Here is a 25,856-nt window from a genome sequence, read left to right as displayed (position 1 = left end):
GTCTCCTTCTCAAAAATAAGCATAAAAAGGAAGGAAGGAAGGAAGGAAGGAAGGAAGGAAGATTACTGCCTCTGCTAATGTAGGAATTTGTAACTTTTTTTTTTTTTTTTGAAAGCTAATTTTTGGCAAAATTTAAAGGGGCCTTAGGAGATGAAAGCCAAGTTTGTTTTTAAATACCTTTAAACCTCATACATTGACAAAAAGCCTAATTTATGAAGTTTTAAGAAGTAAATATCTTGGAGAGGATTAAGTGAAGTACGATAAAGGGACAGTGAGGCAAGAGTCAACTCTTAGCACAGGATCTGAGAGAGTCTGCACATTCAAGGACTTTCCAATGTATAATGTTTACCTGTGAGAATGGACTGGTCAACTCTCAGAGTAGTAGATTTGATGGAAGTTAATCTTATATCAGCAGGAACTTTGTCACCAACTAATTGGGGAGAATAAAGGCAGTTAAAATAAGCAACTCTGTAATTCATGTTCGTGTTTCATAGAGATAAACCTGTCTCCAAACAAAACAAATTTTAAGGGAAATACATAGCCTGTATACAGCACAAATATATCAAAATCTGTTAAATTAAGTAAGATCAACTTATCCTTAGGGTTAGAAAAACTCTTGTTAGACAGATAACAGATTATCCCATCAGAAAAGCTAAGATATCACGAATAGGTAACAAACGTCTCAAAGACACTAAAAAAAAATCTCACTTGTAAGAGTAACGAGAAATGGAAGCAGGAGACACCACTTTTATTTTTTATTTTTTAATATATGAAATTTACTGTCAAATTGGTTTCCATACAACACCCAGTGCTCATCCCAAAAGGTGCCCTCCTCAATACCCATCACCCACCCTGCCCTCCCTCCCACCCCCGAGACACCACTTTTAAACTATCAAATTGACAAACAATAAGAGTTGAGAAAATGTACCAAGTATGCAAGGATGTATAAAAAACAGGGATTCTTACAGGGTGGTGACTCTAATGTCTGAAAATTTTCATTTAAATAAGGAAAAAAAAATATCAGTGTCATAAATCACTTGGAGGCAAGTGCCTGAGCAGAGATCAATGAAATGCTGTGTTAGTACACAGTTAACAAGGACAAATTAAATGCATGTAATGTCAGTGAACATTCTACGTAATATTAACAGTCCATTTAGTGTGTAATTCCACTCTGGTTCCAGACTTTGTGCCCACCTTCATATGCTGCTGAGTATGAAGAAAAAACTGTTACAAAATCTCTGGAGGGCAATTCGGCACTATATATCAAAACTGCAAAGCACAATCTTTTTTTTACACCACGTATTCCACTACAAGGAATTTACTCTTCAGATAGGCTCATACGGAATGTAGTTAGTCACAGCATAGTTTTTTATTAACAGTAGAAAGATAAGACAACTCCATTCATGCTAAAGTGAAAATTTCCTCCTTAGGTATACTGTATATTAAGGGGGGGGGGGGAACATGAGTGTGAAACATCACTTATAGACAGCTACCATTCATAAGGGAAATACCTCTGGGAAAGGGTCACAAAATGTTAACGTAGGGGTTACCAGCATGGTGGATAGAGGGAGACTTTTCACTTTGTACCCTTGGGTATCTTTTGAAATTTGATTTATCAAATAAGTGAATAAGCCTTTTGAAATTCACCCCAAGGGGCGCCTGGGTGGCTCAGTCTGTTGGGTGTCCAACTTCGGCTCAGATCATGATCTCCCAGTTGGTGAGTTCGAGCCCTGCTTCGGGCTCTGTGCTGACAGCTCAGAGCCTGGTGCCTGCTTTGGATTCTGTGTCTCCCCCTCTCACTGCCCCTCCCCCACTCACACTCTCTCTCAAAAAATAAACATTAAAAAAAATTAAAAAAAAAATTCACCTCAAGAGGATCTTTAAGTCAACACAGTCTTCTTCACTAGGCCAAAGAGCTCCTTTAACAGCTCTTTTAAAGGGCTCACATCTCTAGTTTGTATAAAGTAAATGCCACATTGCAGATATAGGAACAGATAAAGCCACTGTTTCACATGGGCCTGGAGAATAGTGTCCAGCACACTGTGGGTGTTCAAATACTGTTGAATGAGGACATATCAGTACCAAAGCAACTGGACATTAAGTGTACAACAGCTTTTCCTGACCTTCTAAAAGGTAACTAAGTGGGGGGTGCCTGGGTGGCTCAGTCGGTTAAGTGTCCGACTTTGGCTCAGGTTATGATCTCAGGGTTTGTAGGTTCGAGCCCCACATCGGGTTCTGTGCTGACAGCTCAGAGCCTGGAGCCTACTTCAGATTCTGTGTCTCCCTCTCTCTCTGACCCTCCTCGGCTCACACTCTGTCTCTCTCTCTCTCTCTCTCTCTCTCTCTCAAAAATAAATAAACATTAAAAAAATTAAAAAAAAAAAAGGTAACTATGGTAGTTTTGGAAGTCTGATATAAGGAGAGCTAAAAATTAGAAGAAATATAGTCTCCCCTAGCATTACATATAGTATTTTTAAGTCAAATGTTCATTTTCCATACTTACTCTACAAACTGAATTTTAATTGTCACTGGTTATATACAAACTGGCAAAATAGCTTTTCTGTCCAAGGAGACGCATTTTATTTGTCAAACACCTACCACTTAGCTCTGGTTTTTCTGCCTTTCAGAGCTTTGAAGTTCAGGAACAGTTGGTTTGCTTTTTGACCTCTAGTTCATTAAACCACCCTGTAGCCTAACTAGGGAATGTGGTCACAAAGGGGCACAGAAACAGACTGTCAGTATATAATCTCAAGAGACAAGGATCACCCTTGCATTTGACTGCAGGGACACATTAAGTTAAAGTGAAACTCCTGCTGGAAATGCTTATGCAACAAACAGCAATATTCCCCAACTGAATAAACGAGAACCTTTCCTCTTAATTCTGTTCCTGCTACAATAAGTAACCATATATAACTAAACTTCAATGGCCTAACAACAGCTCAAGTGCTCCATCAAGATAAAAATTTGAAACCAATTAAAATTTTTTACAGTAGGGGAGCCAGGGTGGCTCAGTTGGTTAAGTATCAGACTTCAGCTCAGGTCATGATCTCATGGTTTATGAATTCGAACCCCACGTCGGGCTCTGTGCTGACAGCTCAGAGCCTGGAGACTGCTTCAGATTCTGTGTCTCCCTCTCTCCCTGCCCCTCCCCTGCTCACACTCTGTCTCTCTCTCTCTCAAAAATAAAGATTAAAAAAAAATTTTAATAAAAATTCTACTGTATTATTTCTGAATGTCACAATTAATTCGATCACATGTGATCCTGAACATGAAAAGAATAGGGGCACCTGGGTGGCTCAGTTGGTTAAGCGTCTGACTTTGGCTCAGATCATGATCTTGCGGTTTGTGAGTTTGGGCCCTGCATCTGGCTTGGTGCTGACAGCTCAGAGCCCGGAGCCTGCTTTGGATTCTGTGACTCCCTTTCTCTGCCCCTTCCTGGCTCACTCTCTCTCAAAAAATAAATAAATGTTAAAAAAAATTTTTTTTTAAAGAAAAGAATTATAAGGTTCAATCATGAGCATAGGACTCTAAATGGAAAATCTACTTGAAAATGGTTCTTGGGGCACCTGGGTGGCTCAGTTAGTTAAGTGTCTGACATTCTTGATTTTGGCTCAGGTCATGCATGGTCTCATGGTTTGTGAGTTCAAGCCCCACAACAGGCTCTGTGCTGGCAGCACAGAGCCTGCTTGGGATTCTGTCTTCCCTGTCTCCCCCTTCCCCGCTCTCTTTCTCTCTCAAAATAAATTAAAAAAGGAAGAAAGAAAGAAAAATGTTTCCTGCTGTCAGAGGCAATTTATGTCATGGTCCTACAGGAGCAAAAAAATGTCTAACATGGCATAGAGGTCCCCACAATCTGTAAGTACTCTGACACTTCGGTCTCTATAACAGCTGAACATATACCAGCAATTAATTAATTATTTATTTATTTATTTATACATACATACATACCTACCAGCAATTTAAAAGAACACTTCATTTTATGTTAAAAGTTGAATCCTGTTTTTCTAGTTCAACAATTTCACATATAAGCCCTAGTTCATACTTTTTTGAGAGAGACGGAGACAGAATGCGAGTGGGGGAGGGGCAGAGAGAGAGGGAAACACAAAATCTGGAGCAGGCTCCAAGCTCTGAGCTGTCAGCACAGAGCCCAATGCAGGGCTCAAACTCATGGGCTGTGAGATCATGACCTGAGCCAAAGTCGGCCGCTCAAGCGACTGAGCCACCCAGGCGCCCCGGAATCAATACTAAATATATGCAGCATTAAAAATTATACTCATTCTGATGGAAGCAGAGTGTACTATGTTAAAAGTGAAATAAATCAGTCAGCGAAAGACAAATATCCTATGATTTCACTCATACATGGAATTTAAGAAACAAAACAGGTGAACATAGGGGCATAAACAGGGTTGCTAGAGGTTGGGGGGATGGGCTAAATGGGTGATGGGCATTAAGGAGGGTATTTGCTGTGATGAATACTTGTTACATGTAAGTTATAAATCATTAAATTCTACTCCTGAAACAAACGACAACAAAAAAAACAAACACAGGTGTGCATGTATACACACACACACACACACACATTCTTGAACTCACCCAACCGTGAGATTATGACCTGATCCAAAGCTGGATGCTAACTGAACCACCTGGGTGCCCCCGAAGGTCTATATTAAATACATGAAGGTCGGGGCGCCTGGGTGGCTTGGTCGGTTAAGCGTCCGACTTCGGCTCAGGTCATGATCTCACGGTCCGTGAGTTCGAGCCCTGCGTCAGGCTCTGTGCTGACAGCTCAGAGCCTGGAGCCTGTTTCAGATTCTGTGTCTCCCTCTCTCTCTGCCCCTCCCCTGTTCATGCTCTGTCTCTATCTCAAAAATAAATAAACGTTAAAAAAAATTAAAAAAAAAATACATGAAGGTCATTTCTTTGCTGTACAGAAATTATATGGATATACATTTAATTGTTGGCTAAATATTTAGGAATGACTCAAATGTCAAATGCTAGTGGAACAGATGACCTGGGAAGCCCTTAAAAACTGACCTCCTTTTCTCAACTTTTCTTGGTTCTGATAACAGGCATTCTAACTGGGGGGCAATTAAATATTTAGGAGCTAAAACAAAAGATCACCTGGGAGCCTTTTATAAACTATACACTCTCAGAAACTACTCTTCAAGAGTCTGGTTTAATGCATTTGGCTTGGGGTCCAGGAATCCACCTTTTAAAAAGTTCTCCAAGGGTGCCTGGGAAGCGTCTGACTTCAGCTCAGGTCACGATCTCACAGTTCGTGGGTTCAAGCCCCGCATCAGCCTCCTGGAGCCTGCTTCGAGTTCTGTGCCCTCCTCTCCCTCTGCCCTTCCTCCACTCACCCTCTCTCTCTCAAAATTAAACGTTATAAATAAATTTTTTAAAAAAGTTCTCCAAACACTAAAACAAAAAACAAAAACAAACAAAAGGAAACAAAACCCAAAAAACCTAAGAAGAAACAATCACCACCATGCACAATAACTGGAGTCACAGATCCCATGAAGGGCTTGTTCAGAACAGCCTACTGTGTGCTGCATCTCATGTACCAAGTATGCCAGCTCTAGGCCAAGAGGACCTTAAGTCCTCCAACACCTGAGAAATTTATCATCTTAAAGTTCTACATTTCATTGTTTTCATCAAAAACTATCTCTAACGAAAGGAAGCATAAATCCATAACAAAGCATCAGTCCAAACTGGTGTTCCTCAACACCTGCTTTGTTCTAGTATCCTCTTAGCTAGAAAACCCCCCACATCATCTTGATCAACCCTCAGTTTAGTCAGGAAACTAAAGCCAGAAGTAAAAGGAGTCTTGCCTAAGGAACCTCAATTAACGAAAGACTTCTTTTAACCTGCTATGTGACTCTGCTTTATGCTTTTGTTTGTAATAATCAATACAGGATTCAATCTATTAGGACGCACACTCTCTAGGGAAGCAAAAGAAGATTCAATTGATACTTTTCAAATTAAGACATGATTATTTTCCTTGTCCGCTGGCTTCTATGAATTTCAGACAGAGGGTTTTGTGTGTGAGGAGCAGGCAGTGCTGTTCCTGATGATCGCACCCAGTGATATTTCCCTGATGGAGCATGTCAATGCCCTTAACGGCAAGTGGTAGTGGAAAATTCTTACTCTTGCCAAGGGGATGCTCTGCAATTTTCTCCTCTGAAAATTTTTTCCCCGTCTCTTAGGTTGTGGTGGTGTAATAAAAGAATAAACTGTTAGAAATACCTTCCATTTGTTTAACCTCTGACACTTTTCAGATTCAGCTCTTGGCTTCATAAGTCCATCGGTCTTTAACCTGCTACCACAATAGGGATTTCTACTCTGAAAAAAATCCTCCATGTATAATTAATACTAGCTCACCAAGAATGCAAATAAAAGTCAAAGGAAATTACTCTGCCACATTTTAGAAATGAACGCAAACTTCCTTTATCTTAAAACCTAGAAAGGAATGTAATCCATGGTACTTAAACGATGTTTACATCACTATGTCAAAAATAAATACAGATGGGGGCACCTGGCTGGCTCAGTGGGTGGAGCATAGGACTCTTGATCTTGGGGTCATGAGTTCAAGCCCCATGTTGTATGTAGAGATTACTTAAAAAAAAAATTAAATATTTAAAAATAAACAAATACTGATGGTTAAATCAGCATTACTCAGAAAAGGCCTTTTTATGAACTAGTTCTATGAAGGGGAAAAAAAATCTAATTTACTGAGGCAAATTCTACCGGCTATTCAAGTCTTTTCTAAAAAAACTATATATAAGATCAGAAATTATCGCCTAAATACCACTATTGTTTTTTAGTTTATTTCTTTGATATACATGTTTATCTATTTATTTAATGTTTATTTTTGAGGGAGAGCAAGAGCGAGAGAGAGCGAGTGAGAACGCATGCATGAACAGGGGAGGGGCAGAGAGAGAGGGGGAAACAGAATCTGAAGCAGGCTCCAGGCTCTGAGCTGTCAGCACAGAGCCTGACGTGGGGCTCAAACCCATGGACTGTGAGATCATGACCCGAGCCCAACCGACTAAGCCGTCCACACACCCCTCGTTTTTTACTTTAAATGGCTCCTAGGAAAAGCAAGCTGTAATAGAATTAACCTAGATTAAACATTTAACTATGACTTAAATATTTTCATTGTTCTGATTTGAGTCATCAATTTTATAGTTGGGCAAAGTGAATGAAATTCCTCACTTGAGGAGTCCACTTGCCTGCTTTCTCCAGACCTCAGGGTAAGTAGGGAAGGAACACTACAAATCACCATAGTACACTAAGTTTGCTTCCAGTCCATTTGTTCAAAGTATTATCTATGATGGCTTAAAATGCAAATGTAGGGACACCTGGATGGCTCAGCTGGCTAAGCCGGGGACTCTTGATTTCAGCTCAGGTCATGATCCCAGGGTAGAGGGATCGAGGCCTGCGTAGGGCTCTGTGCTGAGAGTGGAGCCTGGTTAAGAAGATTCTCTCTCCCTCTGCCCTCTCCCATGCTTGCACCCTCTCTTTAAAAAAAAGGGGGGGTGGAGGGGTAAGTGCCTGGGTGGCTCAGTCGGTTAGGCGTCTGACTTCAGCTCAAGTCATGATCTCACGGTTTTAAGATTGACCCGTGTTGGGCTCCATGCTGGGCATGGAGCCTGCTTAAGATGATCTCTTTCTCCTCCTGCCCCTTCTCTCTCAAAAAATAAAATAAAAAATAAAAAAGTAATGCAAATATTATAGTCTCTTATTTAAAATGTTTAAATACCTTCTTCCTCCCAGAACTGAGATCAAGTCAGTATCTTAAAGGTGGTTTATAGCACCTCCCAGGGCCCAGCTGCTGCTTGCTTCTTACCACTCTCCTCTCCCTCTAACCTCCAACACAACGGTCTCCAATTCCTCAAAGCTCTTTCTGAGTCTTCACACACCCTCTTCTCTGCCACCTTGCCCCACCCCGAACAGCGAGGCATTCCTCAAATTCCCATTTTAGGTTGGCATCCCTTTCGATGCGCCCACAGAGAGCTGTTCTTTCCTTTCCGGACACGCTCACATACGTGCTCAGTAAGTCTTCCCATTATTACACCAAAAGCTCCATGAGGCACGCACTCAGTCACTGTGCATTTCCTAGCCCCGAGCACTGTGCTGGCACACAGTGGGTGCCAGATAAATATCTGTTAACAAATAAAATACTTGCACACATTATTTCCTTTAATAAACAAGCATCAGAGACTTATGATAACTATCAAGTTGAAGAATGTCACAAAGGGAGGAACAATGAAGAGAGTCAAGACCAAAGAGATCTCAGACTTGGTTAAGGTGAATGAAGAAACAAGTGATTGTTACTTAAATTTTACATTTAGACTAAAAACAAAACAGAACATGTATGCTAGCACAGATTAGCTAGAGGTGGAGGGGAAAGAGCACATGTGAGAGCAGGGTTTTAGCTGGTAGAGCAATGAAGGTTGCCAAAGAAGTGTCCCTAGTCTGTAAAAGCAGAAGAGCGTCTCGAATATCAACCAGACTCCATTTATGTAACAGCATTTACATCTGAGCACCAAAGAAAACCATCAAGATGGTAAAGGGTTTGAAAATAATTACATGAACAGCTGAAAGAGCAAAAACTAACTTGGAAATAAACTTTTAGCATCCTCACACCGTTTGCACTCCAGACTCCCTGGCTCCACCCCAACTGCCACCTGCTACTGGACAAGCTGCAGTGGGTCCGAGTTCTGGCGAAGTTCCCTTCTAGTTCTCTAAAGGCAATGAATTTACCTTCCCCTACCTAACAGGCCATCATGGGAGGAACCATCAAACTTCTGTGTGACTACAAAGTGAAAACTAACGTGGAGAACAGACAACTATATTTTAGCTATTAGTAAGGATTGTTTTATAATAAAACTGATTAAAAATGGCATGGCTGGTCCTAAGGAGCCAGGTTTCCAGTTACTAGAGGTGGGAGATGATGCTCACTCAGTACATGCTGCTGACGCAGTCCATCACTAAGCTCACAGTACACAGCATCCAGCACATCCCCTGACTTTTCTCATTATTACAGAAGTAAAGCCTGCTTTTAAAAGGTGAAAACCCATTCCTTACTCCTCTCATCAAAATAGACACCAGCTGTTAGACGTCTTTATCTGCTAGGTATTTCTCTATGGATAACACTTATTAAAACTTTATTAAAATAGAAATCATAGGGGCGCCTGGGTGGCTCAGTTGGTTGAGCGTCCAACTTCAGGTCAGGTCATGATCTCGCAGCTCATGAGTTCAAGCCCCGCACCAGGCTCTGTGCTGACAGCTCAGAGCCTGGAGCCTGCTTCGGATTCTATGTCTCCCTCTCTCTCTGCCCCAACCCACTCACATTCTGTCACTGTCTCTCTCAAAAATAAACATTAAAATAATATATCTAAAAAAATAGAAATCATAAACCTCTTCCCTTTATATATGCTTATCCGTCTTATGCTTTTTTAATGGCTGCATAGTTAATAACATACACTAAACTTTGGAGAATGCCTGGTTATTCTATACCAAGCACTACTATAAGGGGTTTATGGGTTAAGAACAATCTTCATGATTCTAAAAGGTGTGATTCTCTTCTTTCCCAGTTTACAGATGAAGAAATGGAGGCACAGAAAGCTAACGTCACAGTGTTTATATCCACACCACACACTAAATCAGTCACTATTTTCATGGCCATCTAGGCATTTATAATTTTTCCCATTACAATGTTCTATGCCGAACATCTTTGTGTATGGAGATTACTTCTGGAAGATAGACTCCTAGAAGCAGAATTTTCTCACAAACATATACTCCACCAAATTTAATTCCTGCCATTTCCTACTACTTTCAATCTTGTATTTTTCTGAGCATTAGTAACAATCAGCACCTTATTTTCCAAAATTCTTTTATCTTCAAGATCAAAGTTTTTAACAAAAAAAAAATCAACATCGTTCTACATTTTTACATAGTCAAATCTGGTGATCTTGGCAGTTCTGTTTCACACTTAGGAAACATGTTCCCTATACTATGTGGTTTCTTCTAAGTTTTCCAAAATCTTAATCACAGTGACACGGATGGAGCTGGCACTTACTGGTACTGTAACTACCACTGAGTCATGGGGAATGGAGAGGAGGTAATTACAGGAAATCAGGAAATGCCAGCCCCAGGAGATTCAGGTAAAGCTTCAAAATCAACTAGTCCATTGTGATCTGATGGTCAGAGAGACCTGAGTTCCTTATTTCTCATGGTTCCTAGTCTTAGCTACCCTGACTAATGAATGAAGGGCCCTAGGTCTCAAAACTCTGCTTCTAATATATCTGAACTGATTTCTGTTAGATTATTTGCTCTTCTGCTTATGTACAATTATTTAAGATTAAGAACATTTCTGATTGTAAAACTGAACTATGACTTACAGGAACAACTAAGATCATGATTTCTACATTATCTGGTTGCAGAGGCTGAGACCAATACCTCTAGCTAGCCTGGTTTTCCTACCCTCACTGCAAAACAATTCCATATGGGGGAAAAGGCTACACAGCAAACCTGCTCACCACCTTATTTGGTCATACATTTTTGCTTCTCCTTCTCTGATCCATGTTTATCATTTTAGAGCATTTGGTTTTTTTGTTTTTTGGGTTTTTTTTGTAAGTAATCTCTTCTCCCAACATGGACTGACACTCATGACCTCAAGATCAAGAGTCGCATATTCTATCAACTGAGCCAGTTAGGCACCTCATGTTATCATTTTAGAAACAGGTGAAAACTTTTTAACAATGTTCAGCAATACTATGTAAACTGCTTAACAAGACAATATTTTACTTAATTACACCACTTAACTGTACTTCACTGCACCCCCCATTTTTATTAAGATCAACATATCACCCTATCTAAGCTTAAGGTGTACAACATAATGATTTACGTATAAATTGCAAAACGATTACTACAATTAGGTAACATCCATCAGCTCACATAGTTACAATTTCTTCCCTTGTGGTAAAAGCTACTTTTAGCAACTTTCAAACATACAATATAGTATCGTTAACTATAGTCATCATGCTGGATAGTACATCCCCTGAACACTTGTCTTATAACTCGAGTTTTGTACCTGCCGGCCACCTTCACCCAATTCCTTCACTCCTGCCCCTGGCAAACACCAATCTGATCTGTTTCTAGGAATTTCATATTATTATAATTTTTTAAATTCTACATATAAATGAGATCACCCAGTATGTCTTTCTCTGACTTATTTCACTTAGCACAACACCTCAAGGTCCATACATGTTGCAAATGACAGGATTTCCCTTTTTTTTTTTTTTTTTTATGACGGACTAATATTCCACTGCATATTAACACATTTTCCTTACCCGTTCATTCATCAACATTTAGGCTGTTTCCATGTCTTGCCTATTGTAAACAGTGCTGCAAATAACATGGGGGTACAGTTATTTCCTTGGGATAGTGATTCCCTTCCTTCAGATATACCCAGAAATGGAATTGCTGGATCACATGGAGTACGTACTTTAAAAAACCACATAACTAGATCCTTAAGTGGATTTCTGCAGAGAAGGGCAAATGAACCCCCCTGAATTGCAGGCAAAATTTTGAATGGGCCTCTGGGAAGATTTCATCAATTCTCAAAGGGACTGTGATCTAGAAATGATTAAGAACTACTGTGCTATGCTTCTCAAAATGTGGTCCACCTAAGAGCTTGGTAGAAATGCTGAATAACCAGGCCCCACTCCAGACCTACAGAATCAAAATCTGCACTTTAACAAAATCCCCATGCACATAAAGTTAGTGAAACACTGCTCTAAGCAGCTGGCCAAATCTGAAGGCCTGTTTTTGTTTTTAAAAGAGCCCTGAAGACAAGAATGATTTTTACATTTTTAAAGCCTTAAAGGAAAAAAAAAAAAAGATTTTTCTACAAAGACTGTCTGGGGCTCACAGAGTCTCAAATATTAAAAGGCACCTGGGTGGCTCAGTTGGTTAAGCATCCAACTTAGGCTGAGGTCATGCTCTCACGGTTCGTGGGTTCAGGCCCTGCATCGGGCTCTGTGCTGACAGCACCTGGAGCCTACTTCGGATTCTGGGTCTCCCTCTGTCTCTCTGTTCTTCCCCTGCTTGCACTCTGTCACTCTCTCTCCAAAATGAATCAACGTTAAAAAAATACAAATAAGAATTAAAAAAATTAAAATAAAATAAAATGGCTCTGTACACACACACACACACACACACGTGCGCGCGTGCGCACACACACACACAGAGTTTGCCAACTCCTCTGTTCTACAGCACAGAATTGGTCACTTGGGTATTTGTGTTAGGGAGCTTGGCAGTTATGGATTAAGTGTTTGCTGAATGTTCAGTCAGACTACTCCAATCCTTTTTTTTCTAAAAGCCAAAGTACACCTGGATTCACAGCCCAAGTTAACAAATGATAAGGCCACGTTATCAGAATCAGACATCTTTTAGAGCCAGAAAGCTCCTTTAAAAAGTCTACTCCAATTACCCAATTCTGTAGAGGTTAATCTGTCCAGCTTCATGCAGAATTAGAATAATAATTTGGGTCCTTCAGTGAATCAGTCATCTTTGAATTTTACAATTTTGTCTTTTCTTTCCCTCAACTGCTTAGAAACAACACTACTTCACAGGGGTTACTAATTTCCATGGCTGCAAGATGACTATCAAAAGTGAAACTTTTCTTCCTACAAATATTTAGTTACCAAGTTAAAGAATTAGTTTTTTTACTGAGTAAATCCTGAAATTGCTGGCACTACTGAGCGTTGACTTTTCATTTTAAGAAATAGAAAATCGATCTCCTTAGGAGCTAAAGCAAATGTAATTTCACGTTAAGAATGTGTCATTTCTATCATTTACATAATCTTAAAGTAGGATTTGCTCCAGAGTATACTACAAGACAGGAATCATCTAAGGGTATTTATGTCTTTGTACTGTTCGCCAACTCCGGGTTACCAAGATACATAAGGTTTGTTTTTAAACAATCCCGAAAACAATAGCCTGGAGAGTCAATAAATAACCTACTCCCCAGGCATACACTGGGACCCCCAAAATTCTAAAGTTAAAAATTTTATGACTATCATAGTTTGAATCACTTTGATAAGCAGATAATATAGAAAGCTTAAAAAACACCATGGCTTCAGAAGATGAAAATGTGGGTAACTATCTCCATTTTTTAACTTGCTGAAGCAATTTTATTTGGCTCCTATATTCTAGATACCTCTTAAGCATCGCATATGCTATGCATGCTTACACAATGTCTGCTTGGAAAGACTATTAGCTGGTATAGCAACATATATTTAATTTCCTCAATTCCTACATCTCTCCCTCAAAATGCCTCTTGGTCCAGCCTAACCTTCAGAAAGTTCAGCAAAACCACTCTATAGTCTCCCAAAAGCTAGCAGAAAGAACTTTATCATCAAAATTTAGATGATCCTTATATCCAAAAACTGACTACAAAAAGGTCTCTTTCTACAAGTATTCAAATAGCAACTCCACATTTGCTGTCACCTACAAGATATTTCACAGTATTTTCCAGTGTTTTTCAATTCATCAAAGAATTCCTCAAACTTAATTTCCTAATTTAAAGCATAAAAGTTACCAAGTATAAAACCACAATTCATGCCATTTATCCCTTCAGGCTATGTAGAGAGTACACTGGCACTGCCAAGGCCACCTGGCAAGAGATAATCTCGACGTACACTTAGAATTCAAATTGTTCATCTCTATAGTTTCACAGAACCAAATTATTGGGCTAAATGACAAATGACACAATTAGACTACTAACCTAATAAAAGTAGAAGTTAAAAAGCCTCAACATGTATATTTTTTAAAAATAAACACTTATTTATCTGGCTCAGGTAAAGCAGTCACAGGAAGTTTTTCCTAAACGTTCCACACAACTCACCGTAAATGTCTAAGAATTACAGCCTACCCAATTCAATGACCCACTGCTTCTAGTAATTCAGCAAAACTGCAATTTTTTTTTTTTTAATGTTTACTCATTTTTGACAGAGAGAGAGAGAAACACAGAGCATGAGCAGGGGAGGGGCAGAGAGAGAGGGAGACACAGAATCCGAAGCAGGCCCCAGGCTCGGAGCTGTCAGCACAGAGCCCGACGTGGGGCTTGAACTCACAGACTCTGAGATCATGACCTGAGCTGAAGTCGGACGCTTGACCGACTGAGCCACCCAGGCGCCCCAAAACTGCAATTTCTAATTTGGACACGGATATACAACCACCATGAAAAGTTACCAAACAAAAATATACTGACAACCTAAAAATTAAATTGTGATTGGGCTTCAACATGATTAAAATAATCTACAAAAGCCACAACTAACACCAGACTTCATGACAGAAGACGGTTTCCCCCCTATGATCAGGAACAAGACAAAAATATCTGCTCTTGTCACTTCTATTCAATACTCTACTGGAAATTCTAGCTAGGGCAATTACACAAGAAAGAGAAATAAAAGGCACCCATACTGGAAAGATGCAAATGTATTTGTTTGCAGATGACACGATCTTTTATATACAGAAAATCTTAAGGAGCTCCTGAAAAACTACTAGGATTTCCGCAACATCGCAAAGTATTAGAGCAATACGCAAAAATCAATTTTACATTATTAAAGAAAAATCTGAAAATGAAATTGTGACAATTCCAATTACACATACCTTCCAAACACAAAAAAAGCATAAAATACTTAGAAGACTTGTACACAGTGAACAACAGAATGCTTAAATAAATGGAAAGACATCCTATGATCACCAAGTAGCACTTTCCTGCATTGGAAGATTTAATGTTGATGGCCATATTCCCCAAACCAATCTATACAATCAGCATAATTCTTATCAAAACCCAAAGTTTTATTTTGAAGCTGATCTTGAGAGAGGCAGACACAGAATCCCAAGCAGGCTCCACGCTCTCAGTGCAGAGCTCAATGCAGGGTTCAAACTCACAAACCATGAGATCATGACCTGAGCCAAAACCAAGAGTTGGACACTCCAATGTCTGAGCTACCTAGGTGCCCCTGGATGAATTCTGAAAAGAAAACACACACTAAGTGAAGAAGGCAGTTTCAAAAGGCCATATATTGTATGGTCGCATTTGTATGCAATATCCAGAACAGAACTGTGGTTGCCAGGGCCTGGGGGCAAGGGGCAGGTGAAGCGACTGCTAATGGGTATGAAGTTTTTTTTAGGGGATGAAAATGTTCTGAAATTAGATAGTGATGATGACTGCACAACTCTGAATATACTAAAAACCACTTAACTGTACACTTCAAAAAAGTGAATGTTACTGCATGCGAATTACATCTCAATAAAGCTGTTTAAAAAACATTGTGGGTACCTGGGTGGCTCAGTCAATTGAGCACCTTGATTTTGGCTCCTCCCTTCACTCTCTCAAAAAAAATTAATTTAAAAAAAAAAAAAAAAAGGGTGACCCGGACCTCCAACCCATCAAGATAGGACTGATATACCTGCTGTGTGTACACTAAATACACTGTATATTCTCTAGCACATGAACTACAGAAGACAGAGCAATAAACCAGAGACTCCGTTTCCTCAACTGTAAAGTGTTAAACTGTTCTTAAGTGTACAGTTCAGTGGCATTAAGCACATTCACACTGTTGTGCACCCATCGCCAGATCTTTTCCAGATCTCTTTTCATCCTCCCAAACTGAGACTTTGTTCCCATTGAACAATTACTGCCCTTTACCCCCTTCATCTGTACACATCTACCGAGTGGCTGATGGTTAAGAACCAAACACTTGGAACCATTCACAGTATTGGCACACAAGCTAAGTTTAGCCATTACTCAGTGTATGCATATAGACTTCCAATTATCTGTTCTGTACAGAAGATGCACAATAATCACGTTTATATTAGGTGAACCAACCACATACTTCTGATTTCAAGTTTCATTTTATTATTCACAAGTTCAGCAAGTAGAGTACAATGTGTGACTGTTCTGCCCTTAAGGTGCTCACTGCCTAGTGGGATGATAATAGTATTTAATAAAATGTTTGCATCTATCTAAAACTAGGAATCACCTCTGCTCTGCATCCACCAGAATGGTCAAAATTCAACATGAGTAGTATACAAGAGGCCAATGTTCAAGCACTGCACATGCTTTTTTTAACAATTCGTGTATAGTGGGGGGGAAGAGCTGGAAGGAAAAAGTGTTACTCTGTTAGAACTGTCAGCACTCCCCACTAAGGATTCAGAAAACAGGTGAAGGCAGAATAGGTTTAAGGGTGTGTACTGCTCAGAATAGTTACTAGTAAATATATTCATCTAAGATGAAGGAATTAAATCCATCTTTTAATATTAAACCAATTGTATTCTGAATAGAAAGAAAGGAGAGCAGCTGCCAAAAGGTAGAAGAGGGTAAAGGCAGTAAGTGTTCAATGGGAACAAAGTCTCAGTTTGGGAAGATGAAAAGAGATCTGGAAAAGATCTGGTGATGGGTGCACAACAATGTGAATGTGCTTAATACCACTGAACTGTACACTTAAGAACACTTAAAATGGTAAACCTTATATTATGTATTTTACCACTACATTAGCAAATAAAGGACACTCCAGTAGACTGGAGAGCTTAGGTCACACACACTGAATCAATCATATTTATCGTTCCTAAACCATCAAACACAACATACAAAACACTACTTAATAGGAAATGAAAGTTCACATTGGGCAACAAGAGTCAGATCAGGGCTATAACCAAAACTTTGCTGTGGTGAGATCTGTGCACTGGACAAATTAATATATTACATAAAATCTGCTTAACTTCCTAAAAAAGGCCAGGAAAGTTTGGTGGTATTGAAAACTGAAAACAGAGGCCTGAAAGGCTAGACCACAGTGAGTGGCCTAAGATGAAATCACAGAAGCAAGCAGAAGCCATATGATGCCACGTCTCTTAGGTGAAAAAGCACTTTATATTTCAGGTGCAATCAGGAAGCCACTGAAGAATTTTAGCAGATGAGTCAACAGTAGGACCTTTAGGAAACTGCTCTGGCTGCTACATGGAGAAAGGACTGGAAGGTGAGTGAAAAAAGAACCCAGGGCCCATTTAGAACACAAGGACAGTCCCAGGGAGAGCTGGTGACTGAAGAAACAGAATTTCACAAATTTGGGTGTTTTGGAAACAGAATCAACTGGTCTTCGAGAATGAGAGGGAAGGACCAAGATGACTCCCAAGCTTCTCTCAGCTAAGTAGATGGTTAGAGTGACACGCTGCAATGGGAAAGCCTGGACCGGACTGAGAGGAAAAGACAAATCAAAAGAGAAGCTAGCTTTTATTTCTTCCAAGGGGAAGATGCCTTGAGAGTCAAAGTTACAGCTTCCCCTGATGCTGTTTACCACTGCCATCTACTGATGCAAACTCAGGATAAACACTTTGGTCATAATTTCTAACTTTTCATATAGATTCAATATACTAAAATAGCCTGACCAGCACCAAAATTCTTAAAATATTTTTTGTTTGACTGGCTGAACAGTTTATTACCAGATTAAACTGGAGAAATGAAAAACACACAAAGTCAAATGAAATCTCATCAACAAATTTAGGCGATGTTATCTGCAACTGCACCCACTACATTCCTATTTCTGGGAAGACAAGCTATCTTCCTCTGATGTTTCCTTCCCCAGTTACTAGCACCACACCATCCAGTCACCTAAGCTAGAAATCTGGCCAGTGGCTCCGATTCTACATGCGAAGCTCAGTCAGTGCCATACACACATATGGTTATTAAAACCTGTCACTTTCCATCAAGATCTGAGACTCATTTGTCAAACTACAATGACTATAATTCCATGCTCAAGGGAGATTGTTATTTTGGGTTGGGACCTCGTAAAAACTTTAAAGACAGCGCCCCCAGACAACTCTGATGTGCATCTCTGCTTAAGAACCGCTATTCATAAACAAAATCCCCCATTATTCTTAATGCTACAGCTCTCGTTATGTCTTGGGTCTCATTACCTCTGGCCTACGCTATCAAAATAGCCTATCTCCAGCCTTCTCCATTCTGACCTATTTTCTGTATCACAGGCAGAATTCCCTAATTCATATTTCTGCCATAAAATCCACTGTGACAAATGGTAAAATGGGTATGAAGTTTGTAGATTAAAGTTTTGTATCCATGTCCTGATTTTGATAATTGTACTGGACTTATACCGAGGACATGTTCCTGATTTTATAAACACTCAAGTACTGAGGATTAAAAAGACATCATGCCTACAATGTACTCTCAAATAATTCAGACAAAAAGGTGTAAATGTATAGATACAGACTGAAAGAGAATAATGCTCATGTGATAAAACATTAACACATTTACTGGGTAAAGGCTATGTGGGAACTTTGTACTATTGTTGCAATATTCTTATTTTTTTAAATAAGTTTAAAAAATCCAATGGGCAAACTGAGGGCTGATGGGGGGTGGGAGGGAGGGGAGGGTGGGTGATGGGTATTGAGGAGGACACCTTTTGGGATGAGCACTGGGTGTTGTATGGAAACCAATTTGACAATAAATTTCATATATTGAAGAAAAAAACAAAAACAAAACAACTCTGTACCCCGGCTGTTCGAGAGGCCGCACTCTTATCAAGAGTGTTGGTCCCGATAGGTCGGCCTTGCCTCTCATTATAATAAACTTTGTTGTGACTGTCAAAAAAAAAAAAAAAAAAAAAAAAAAAAAATCCAGTGGGGCAGCACCTGGCTGGTTCAGTCAGTGAAGCATGGAACTCTTGATCTCAGGGTCCTAAGTTTGAGCCCCACAATGGGTGTAGAGATTACTCGAAATAAATAAATAAATAAATAAATAATCAATCAATCCAGGGGCACCTGGGTGGCTCAGTTGGTTAAGTGTTCAACTCTTGGTTTTGGCTCAGGTCATGATCTCAAGTTCTTGAGTTCCAGTCCAACATCGGACTCTGCACTGACAGCACAGATCCTGCTTTGAGATTCTCTCTCCCTCTGTCTCTCTGCTCCTCCCTTGCTTGCACTCTCTCTCAAAAAAAAAAAAAAAAAAAAAAAAAAAAAAAAAAAAAAATGCAATGGCCCACTTCATTCTGAGCTGTACTTTTGTTAACACAATTAAATCAACGTGTTGGCATATAGGCAACACTGCTCCTTCCCTGGAAGAAAGAAAAATTATGGATGAGAGAATACCTATGACAAGGCAATTTCCTTTCAGAGGCCAAAAATACAGAACACAGGCCAAGAGATGTAGCACTTTGAATCCTGTTCGTTAAAAGGAAAAACACAATGATGACAAAGAACAACTTCATCACAAGCCAGTGTGAAGCATTACCAAGACAATTCACAAAAAGAAACTGAGTACCACTGACCCTTGAATATCATGGGTTTGAATTGCATAGGTCCACCTCCATGTGGATTTTATTTACAACACAGTCCTATAAATGTATTTTCTCTTCCTTATGATTTTAACATTTTTTCTCTAGCTTACTTTAAGAATACAGTATATAAAACATACACAAAACACGTGTTGACTATGTTCTGCATAAGGCCAACAGCAGGCTACTAGTAGTTAAATTTTGGGAAGTCAAAAGTTACACGTGGATTCTTGAGTGCCCCAACTCCTGCATTGTTCAAGGGACAACTGGTAAAAAATATTCTGAGCTAAGAAAGGTGTGAAAAACCAGGATAATGTGAATTATCCAATATAATATCTCCAGCAAAAAGCCTAGACTATTCTTATTAGTTCTAAGCATCCTGGGCCACCTAAAAACATGGCACCAATCTTGAGCAATGAGGATACGAACCCCTTTAAGATCTGTGGAGAGCTCTGGCCCTGCATTTTGGATTCACAAACTCTTTGAAGCCCACCCACAGAACCCAGGCCAAGACCTCAGGCTCTGTGTTTTGTAAAAGTATTCTAAAGCAGAATTTTTTAGAGCCATGAAATTACTCTTAATTTTTTAATTTATTTTTGAGAGAGAGAGAGATAGAGAAAGAGAGAGAAAGAGTGGGGGAAGAGAAGAGAGAGAGGGAGACACAGAATTGGAAGCAGGCCCCAGGCTCTGAGCTGTCAGCACAGAGCCCAATGTGGGGCTGGAACCCACAAACCGTAAGGTCATGACCTGAGCCAAAGTCGGAAGTATAGCCAACTGAGCCACCCAGGTGCCCCTAGAGCCATGAACTTACTCTTAACCATCTACTTAGTCTGATAGTTACAAGTATGACTAAACATTGTGTCAAGAATCAAAACAGGAAAAACTATGTAGCCCTTAACTAGTATTCTAAATTGCTCACTACAACTGAGTGTTAAATTGAGATTAAGTTCACTATTTCACTAGTGCTAGTGTTCTACAATGGACCAAAAGTAAGTACAATAGTTCAAAATGCTGTTTACAACAAACCTTATGAATACAACACAAAGGAGGTGCCAAACACCTCAAAATATAGAGAACACTTGATTTGGTTGGAAATCACCAAAACCTGTTGATAGAATTGATACATGAGCATATTTTTAAAACACTTAATTATGAGCTTTGAGAAATGGAACTGCATTCAGATATACAACCTAAGATAAGACAATGAAAAACTCAACTCACCAGCAATTTCTACAATATCACCAGGAACTATGTCCTTAGCTTTAATCCGCTGTACACTCTTTCTGTCCTGTCGATATACTTTGCCCATTTCAGGCTCATATTCCTTAAGGGCTTCAATAGCATTCTCAGCATTTCTTTCCTATAAAAAAGATAAAAGCAATGAACATATACCCACCACTGCAAATTAGTATTTTATTCCAAGGAATCAAATTTCAGACTTCTCAACTTAAAAAAGAAAAAAAAAAAAAAAGACACCAGAGATACACATTCATGACATTTATTAACAATACACATCATAAGATGATAAACACTAGGCTCTTAGGATTCTGTGCTAGAAAACGAAGAAGCCAAGCACCCTAAGAAGGATAAGGGAATAAAACAACAGGGAAAGCCGTTACAGAATTGGTCATCCCCAAGCCCACTATGTAACATGGCCCTCACCTCCAAACACAGCCACACCACTGAAATTGATCCTGTCTCAGTAAAAGGTGCTGGTCTAGGATGGACTGCTTAGGGTCACTGCAGGCTTTTTTCGCTTAACAGGTATGTGACTGTGTATGAGTTACACAACGCACAAGGTTTGGTGCCTACAAAGCTTAGACACTGACGCTACTACCTCAAGCACTGTGAGGATTAACAAACCATTTAGACTGTGTTCTGGCACACAGTACATGCTACAGGTCATCACCTGTAAAAAAAATCAAGTTACATCTCACAATTTCTAGGAGATATTTCTACAGTACTGAAAACCAATAAATGGCTGGAGTCTCATAAGAGAACTGCCAGTCCCATACCATATTTATTGTAATACTGTATATGAACATATCAAAAATTAGCCACACAGTTTTTCTTTCCAAATTTCGAGATGAAAGATACAGAAATCAAAATGAGTAATGCTTAAAAAAAAAAAAAAAAAGCTACGGGAAAGTTCCTGTAAGGGGGTGAGAAAAAAAAAGAAGAAAGAAAAGCACACGTGCCATTTGTCTTCTCTCATTTTGGAGACTAAGCAATCAGAAGTGAAGGAGCAAATCGACACAGTGCATGCCCAAGAGGGCTACTCAGTGCACGAAGGACATGGTTCATTTCTCACTTTTTGCTTTCTGATATAAAGCTCAATTTAACCTTTATTTGAACAGAATTTATGCACAATACCAGGTGATCTCATTTTTTACCCTACTCTAAGAATTGTGGTCTGTTGTGAAAAATCCTGAAACCTGCTTAAAGTGAAATTGAGAGGACTCAAAACTGAAAGCTAGGGGTGCCTGGGTGGCTCAGTCGGTTAAGCGTCCGACTTCAGCTCAGGTCACCATCTCACGGTCCGTGAGTTCGAGCCCCGCGTCGGGCTCTGGGCTGATGGCTCAGAGCCTAGAGCCTGCTTCCGATTCTGTGTCTCCCTCTCTCTCTGCCCCTCCCCCGTTCATGCTCTGTCTCTGTCTCAAAAATAAATAAATATTAAAAAAAAAAAAAAACAACAAAAAACCTGAAAGCTAATAGCATAGGTCTCACTTTTTTCTTTTTTAACGTTTATTTATTTTTGAGACAGAGAGAGACACAGCATGAACGGGGGAGGGGCAGAGAGAGAGGGAGACACAGAATCGGAAGCAAGCTCCAGGCTCTGAGCCATCAGCCCAGAGCCCGACCCGGGGCTCGAACTCACGGACCGCGAGATCGTGACCTGAGCAGAAGTCGGCCACTTAACCGACTGAGCCACCCAGGCGCCCCAGGTCTCACTTTTTTTAATGTATGCATCCCTAAAAAAGTATAAAAGATGTTAAATTTGGGGACCTCATGATAAAAATAACTTCAACCCCATATAAGATCTGCTTAAAGAATATCACCTGCATCACCTTAAAACAGAACTACTAGAACATTTAACCCTAATTAAGTTCAAATGCTACTGATAGTGTAGAAAGAGTAAATTCTCAGCACTGTTGCTACTCAATTAGTCAAATGTGAAACTATTTTGCAGGACTACCCCTTCCCATTTATTCACTGCGGCAGTTTTAATTCCTTTTCTCTCGCCTTCAAGGTCATGTCAGGTAGAGTTTAACTAGACTGCTCAAGGTTAAGAAATGTCCCAAGAGCACTGTATTTTACTTCTACTAAAAATTAGCAAAGGTACATTTAAATTAGAAGCATTAAAGATAAATTATCTCAGACCCCAAGGACAAAGATGCCAATTAAAATTACTTTAAAAGCCTTTCCTTCAACTCAAACAATCAAAAGGAATATTTAGAGCATAGGAGTGGAAAAGGAAAACAAATGATCTCAGATTCAAATAGGTTGTATCAGGCATTCACTTTGGCAACATACATACTAAAATTGGAACAAAGCTTGGTTTCTCTATAGCTCCCAATCACTTGTCACCTTCTGTAAGAAGCCTTCTTTGATGACACTGGCCAGCAGTATGTGCCCCCCCCACCTCCCAATACTACCTTGCACTGGATTTCTACTTTCCCTACTTCGAGAAGGCAAGCACCCTTCAGTAATACTCATACCATTCTGTATACTACGTAAATGAGATTAAGACCTAAAAATGTTATTTTTAAAACTAAGATAGGGGCGCCTGGGTGGCTCAGTCGGTTAAGCGTCCGACTTCGGCTTGGGTCACGATCTCACGGTCCCTGGGTTTGAGCCCCGCATCGGGCTCTGGGCTGATGGCTCAGAGCCTGGAGCCTGTTTCCGATTCTGTGTCTCCCTCTCTCTCTGCCCCTCCCCCGTGCATGCTCTGTCTCTCTCTGTCTCAAAAATAAATAAATGTTAAAAAATAAAAAAAATAATAAAATAAATAAAACTAAGATAAACATAAAAGTCCTGTGAAAACTGGTGTAAAATTTTACTTTGGAATTTGGATCAGACTGAGGCTGGATTCAAATCCCAGATACTCTACATCCTACCTGTACGGCCCTTAAAAAGTCACTTAATCACTGTGGACCTTAACATCACATGTGTCAAATGGGAATATCATTTGCCTTACAAGATCACTGTAACAATGACATGGGAATGCATGTAGTATCTACCTCGTAACCGGCAGTGATTATTTAATAGGAAAATATATATTATTAGCTTGAGAAGGACAATCTAATGCCATGTATTGTTTGTCTAGGCCATATTCACAAAGGGATCATTTCTACTTAAATATAAACAATTTTAGACAAAATTAAAAGGAACAGCACCATTAAAATTTTCTTCCAAATAGGTCATCTTTTCTATATGATCCCACTATACAAAGACCTTCATGTTCATTTATAAGATCAGAAGTTTAAACTCTAACAGGGCTAAGTATGATTATAAAATGTTTCCACTTAAGACTGTAGACGCACTCTATTTTAGTCCTGAAAGGGGTGATTATATGCATGCTTAAATATCAATACTTAAAATGAATTTGAAGTATTAGTCTCAGTCTGTTAAAATATATTCAAACAACAAAAAAAATCAAACACATCAACAGTCTTAGTAAGCTGAAGTCCTCAAAGTAGGTATCTACAGAACAGTTAATTACAAAAAGTGGGGTGGGTAGGAATCCCATTATATTATGGTTCTATACACTGGCTTCCATTCTGTGAGTCAGAAAGGCCTAGGCAACTGAGGGAAAATAGCCAGGAGCATGCTCTGAAGGGAAAACAATTTAAATTGCTAAATATACACACACACACCACCACCACCACCACCACCACCACCACCACCAAAAATCCAAGGAGATAAAACTGACATTGAGTTTATGAAATTTTTCAAAGGAAGTAGCTAGGAAATACAAAGATAGTGGATCTCAAATTTTCTGTTTTTTTCTTAAGTAGCTTCTCTCATCCGTTATTTTTAACTCCACGCTACCATGAAGGATGAGCAATTTTAACAGCAAATTATATACATGCAGGAGAGGTCTAAAATGTTGCCATTAAACAAACAGACAAAAGAAAAAACACCTGTAGACTCTCCAGATTTTTTTAGTTAACACATAAGGAAAAAACAGATTAACACAGTTTAACTCACTTACATAAATTACTAAAATCTAGCACTGCATAATTTTGCTTACCTGCCATACACCCACAATAGCATTGGCTACTAATATAAGTAAAATTACAAAGGGTTCTACAAAGGCTGTAATTGTTTCTTCACCTTCTTCAAACCAAGCCAAAACCTAGAAGAGAAATGGCATGGGTTAGAACTGTAATGTGTTTTTAGGCTTAGTGCCACTTTACACCAGAAGTGCCGAGCACTAAAGGAATTGTAATATACCAAGTCTCTTTTCTTACAGTCCCTAGAAACAAATGGTGGCAAAATGTAAGGACATAAACAACGGGCTTACGTCTCTTGCTCACAGTACTTCTTGAGAATCGAAACTATACAACTTCTTAACACCCTTCAAAAGCTAACTTTTCACATAATAACTGTTTTAAAATCCAAATAAAATGATTTCTGGGAATTAAATCCCATTCATTTTATATGTATATATTCAGAAGTAAAACTTAAGTTCTTGGTTTTGTTAAAATAAAAGGCAATCATCCACAACTCTGCTGACTTGCTTCATATCAAATCATATCAAATTAATATCAACTAATATCAAATAATACCCACAGACATAAACTTATAGTAAAAATATTGTGAGGGGCGCCTGGGTGGCTCAGTCAGTTAAGCGTTTGACTCTTGATTTCAGCTCAGGCCATGATCTTATGGTTTTGAGACTGGGCCCCCACTGGGCTCTGTGTTTAGCGTGGAGCCTAGTTAAGATTCTGCCTCTGCCTCTCTGTCCCTCCCTGCATCTCTACAAAAACAAAATAAAACAAAAACCTTGATCATGGACTCAAAATTCTGGAGTGCAAAACCTGATAATGTCCCAGTTATGTTCAGTGGTTCTATTATAGGTCGCCTCTTAATACTCAAGGTTGTTCTGATCAGGAATATATTTTGAAGGTTATCCTACATATGACAGTATAGCAATACAGCACTTCAGAGATGACCGAAGTCCAAAAATGTTATTTACAACTGGACACAGAACACTGCCCCAAGAAAAATGAGCAGAAAATTAATTTCTAGCTCACACAACCATAACCTTGTCAGGACATAAAAGCTACGAGTTAAGAGAGCCACAATAAACTTCATAACTGAGCAAACTTAAGGTGGTAGAACCCAACACAACAAATCTTTAATGATAAAGAACACAGTAAAAGAGCCATCTAAATGGTTAAAAACTCATTTCTGTAAGAAACTGCCAATCCAGAAAGGATGTCAAATGTATCTAATATTCAATCTAGGAGATAAGATTTGCCTTTA

The 25,856-nt window shown here is 39.3% G+C and overlaps 1 protein-coding gene and 1 long non-coding RNA gene across 3 annotated transcripts in view; both read right to left on the bottom strand.

Moving 5' to 3' along the window:
• ATP2A2 (ATPase sarcoplasmic/endoplasmic reticulum Ca2+ transporting 2) overlaps positions 1-25,856 on the bottom strand; it is a 58,049-nt gene that overhangs the window by 23,704 nt on the left and 8,489 nt on the right. For both annotated transcript variants that reach the window (XR_009604075.3, XM_060612252.3), the window contains exons 4-6: positions 24,619-24,723; positions 20,586-20,724; positions 350-430 (exon numbers count right to left, since the gene is read on the bottom strand). Coding sequence is in view for 1 of the 2 variants with exons in the window: in XM_060612252.3 (XP_060468235.1) it covers positions 350-430; positions 20,586-20,724; positions 24,619-24,723 (325 nt within the window). In the remaining variant the exon portion in view is untranslated. The remainder of the gene's footprint in view (positions 1-349; positions 431-20,585; positions 20,725-24,618; positions 24,724-25,856) is intronic.
• Positions 11,269-15,414, bottom strand: LOC132665341 (uncharacterized). The gene is made up of 2 exons (XR_009604078.3): positions 11,963-15,414; positions 11,269-11,412 (listed from the first exon to the last, which is right to left on the bottom strand). It is a non-coding gene; the product is annotated as an uncharacterized LOC132665341 (long non-coding RNA).

The sequence above is a fragment of the Panthera onca genome, chromosome D3, assembly GCF_046562875.1.
Source record: "Panthera onca isolate mPanOnc1 chromosome D3, mPanOnc1 haplotype 2, whole genome shotgun sequence".
Lineage (NCBI taxonomy): Eukaryota > Metazoa > Chordata > Mammalia > Carnivora > Felidae > Panthera > Panthera onca.
The sequence above is the reverse complement of the archived record's forward strand: the minus strand, read 5'-3'. Positions and strand labels throughout refer to the sequence as shown.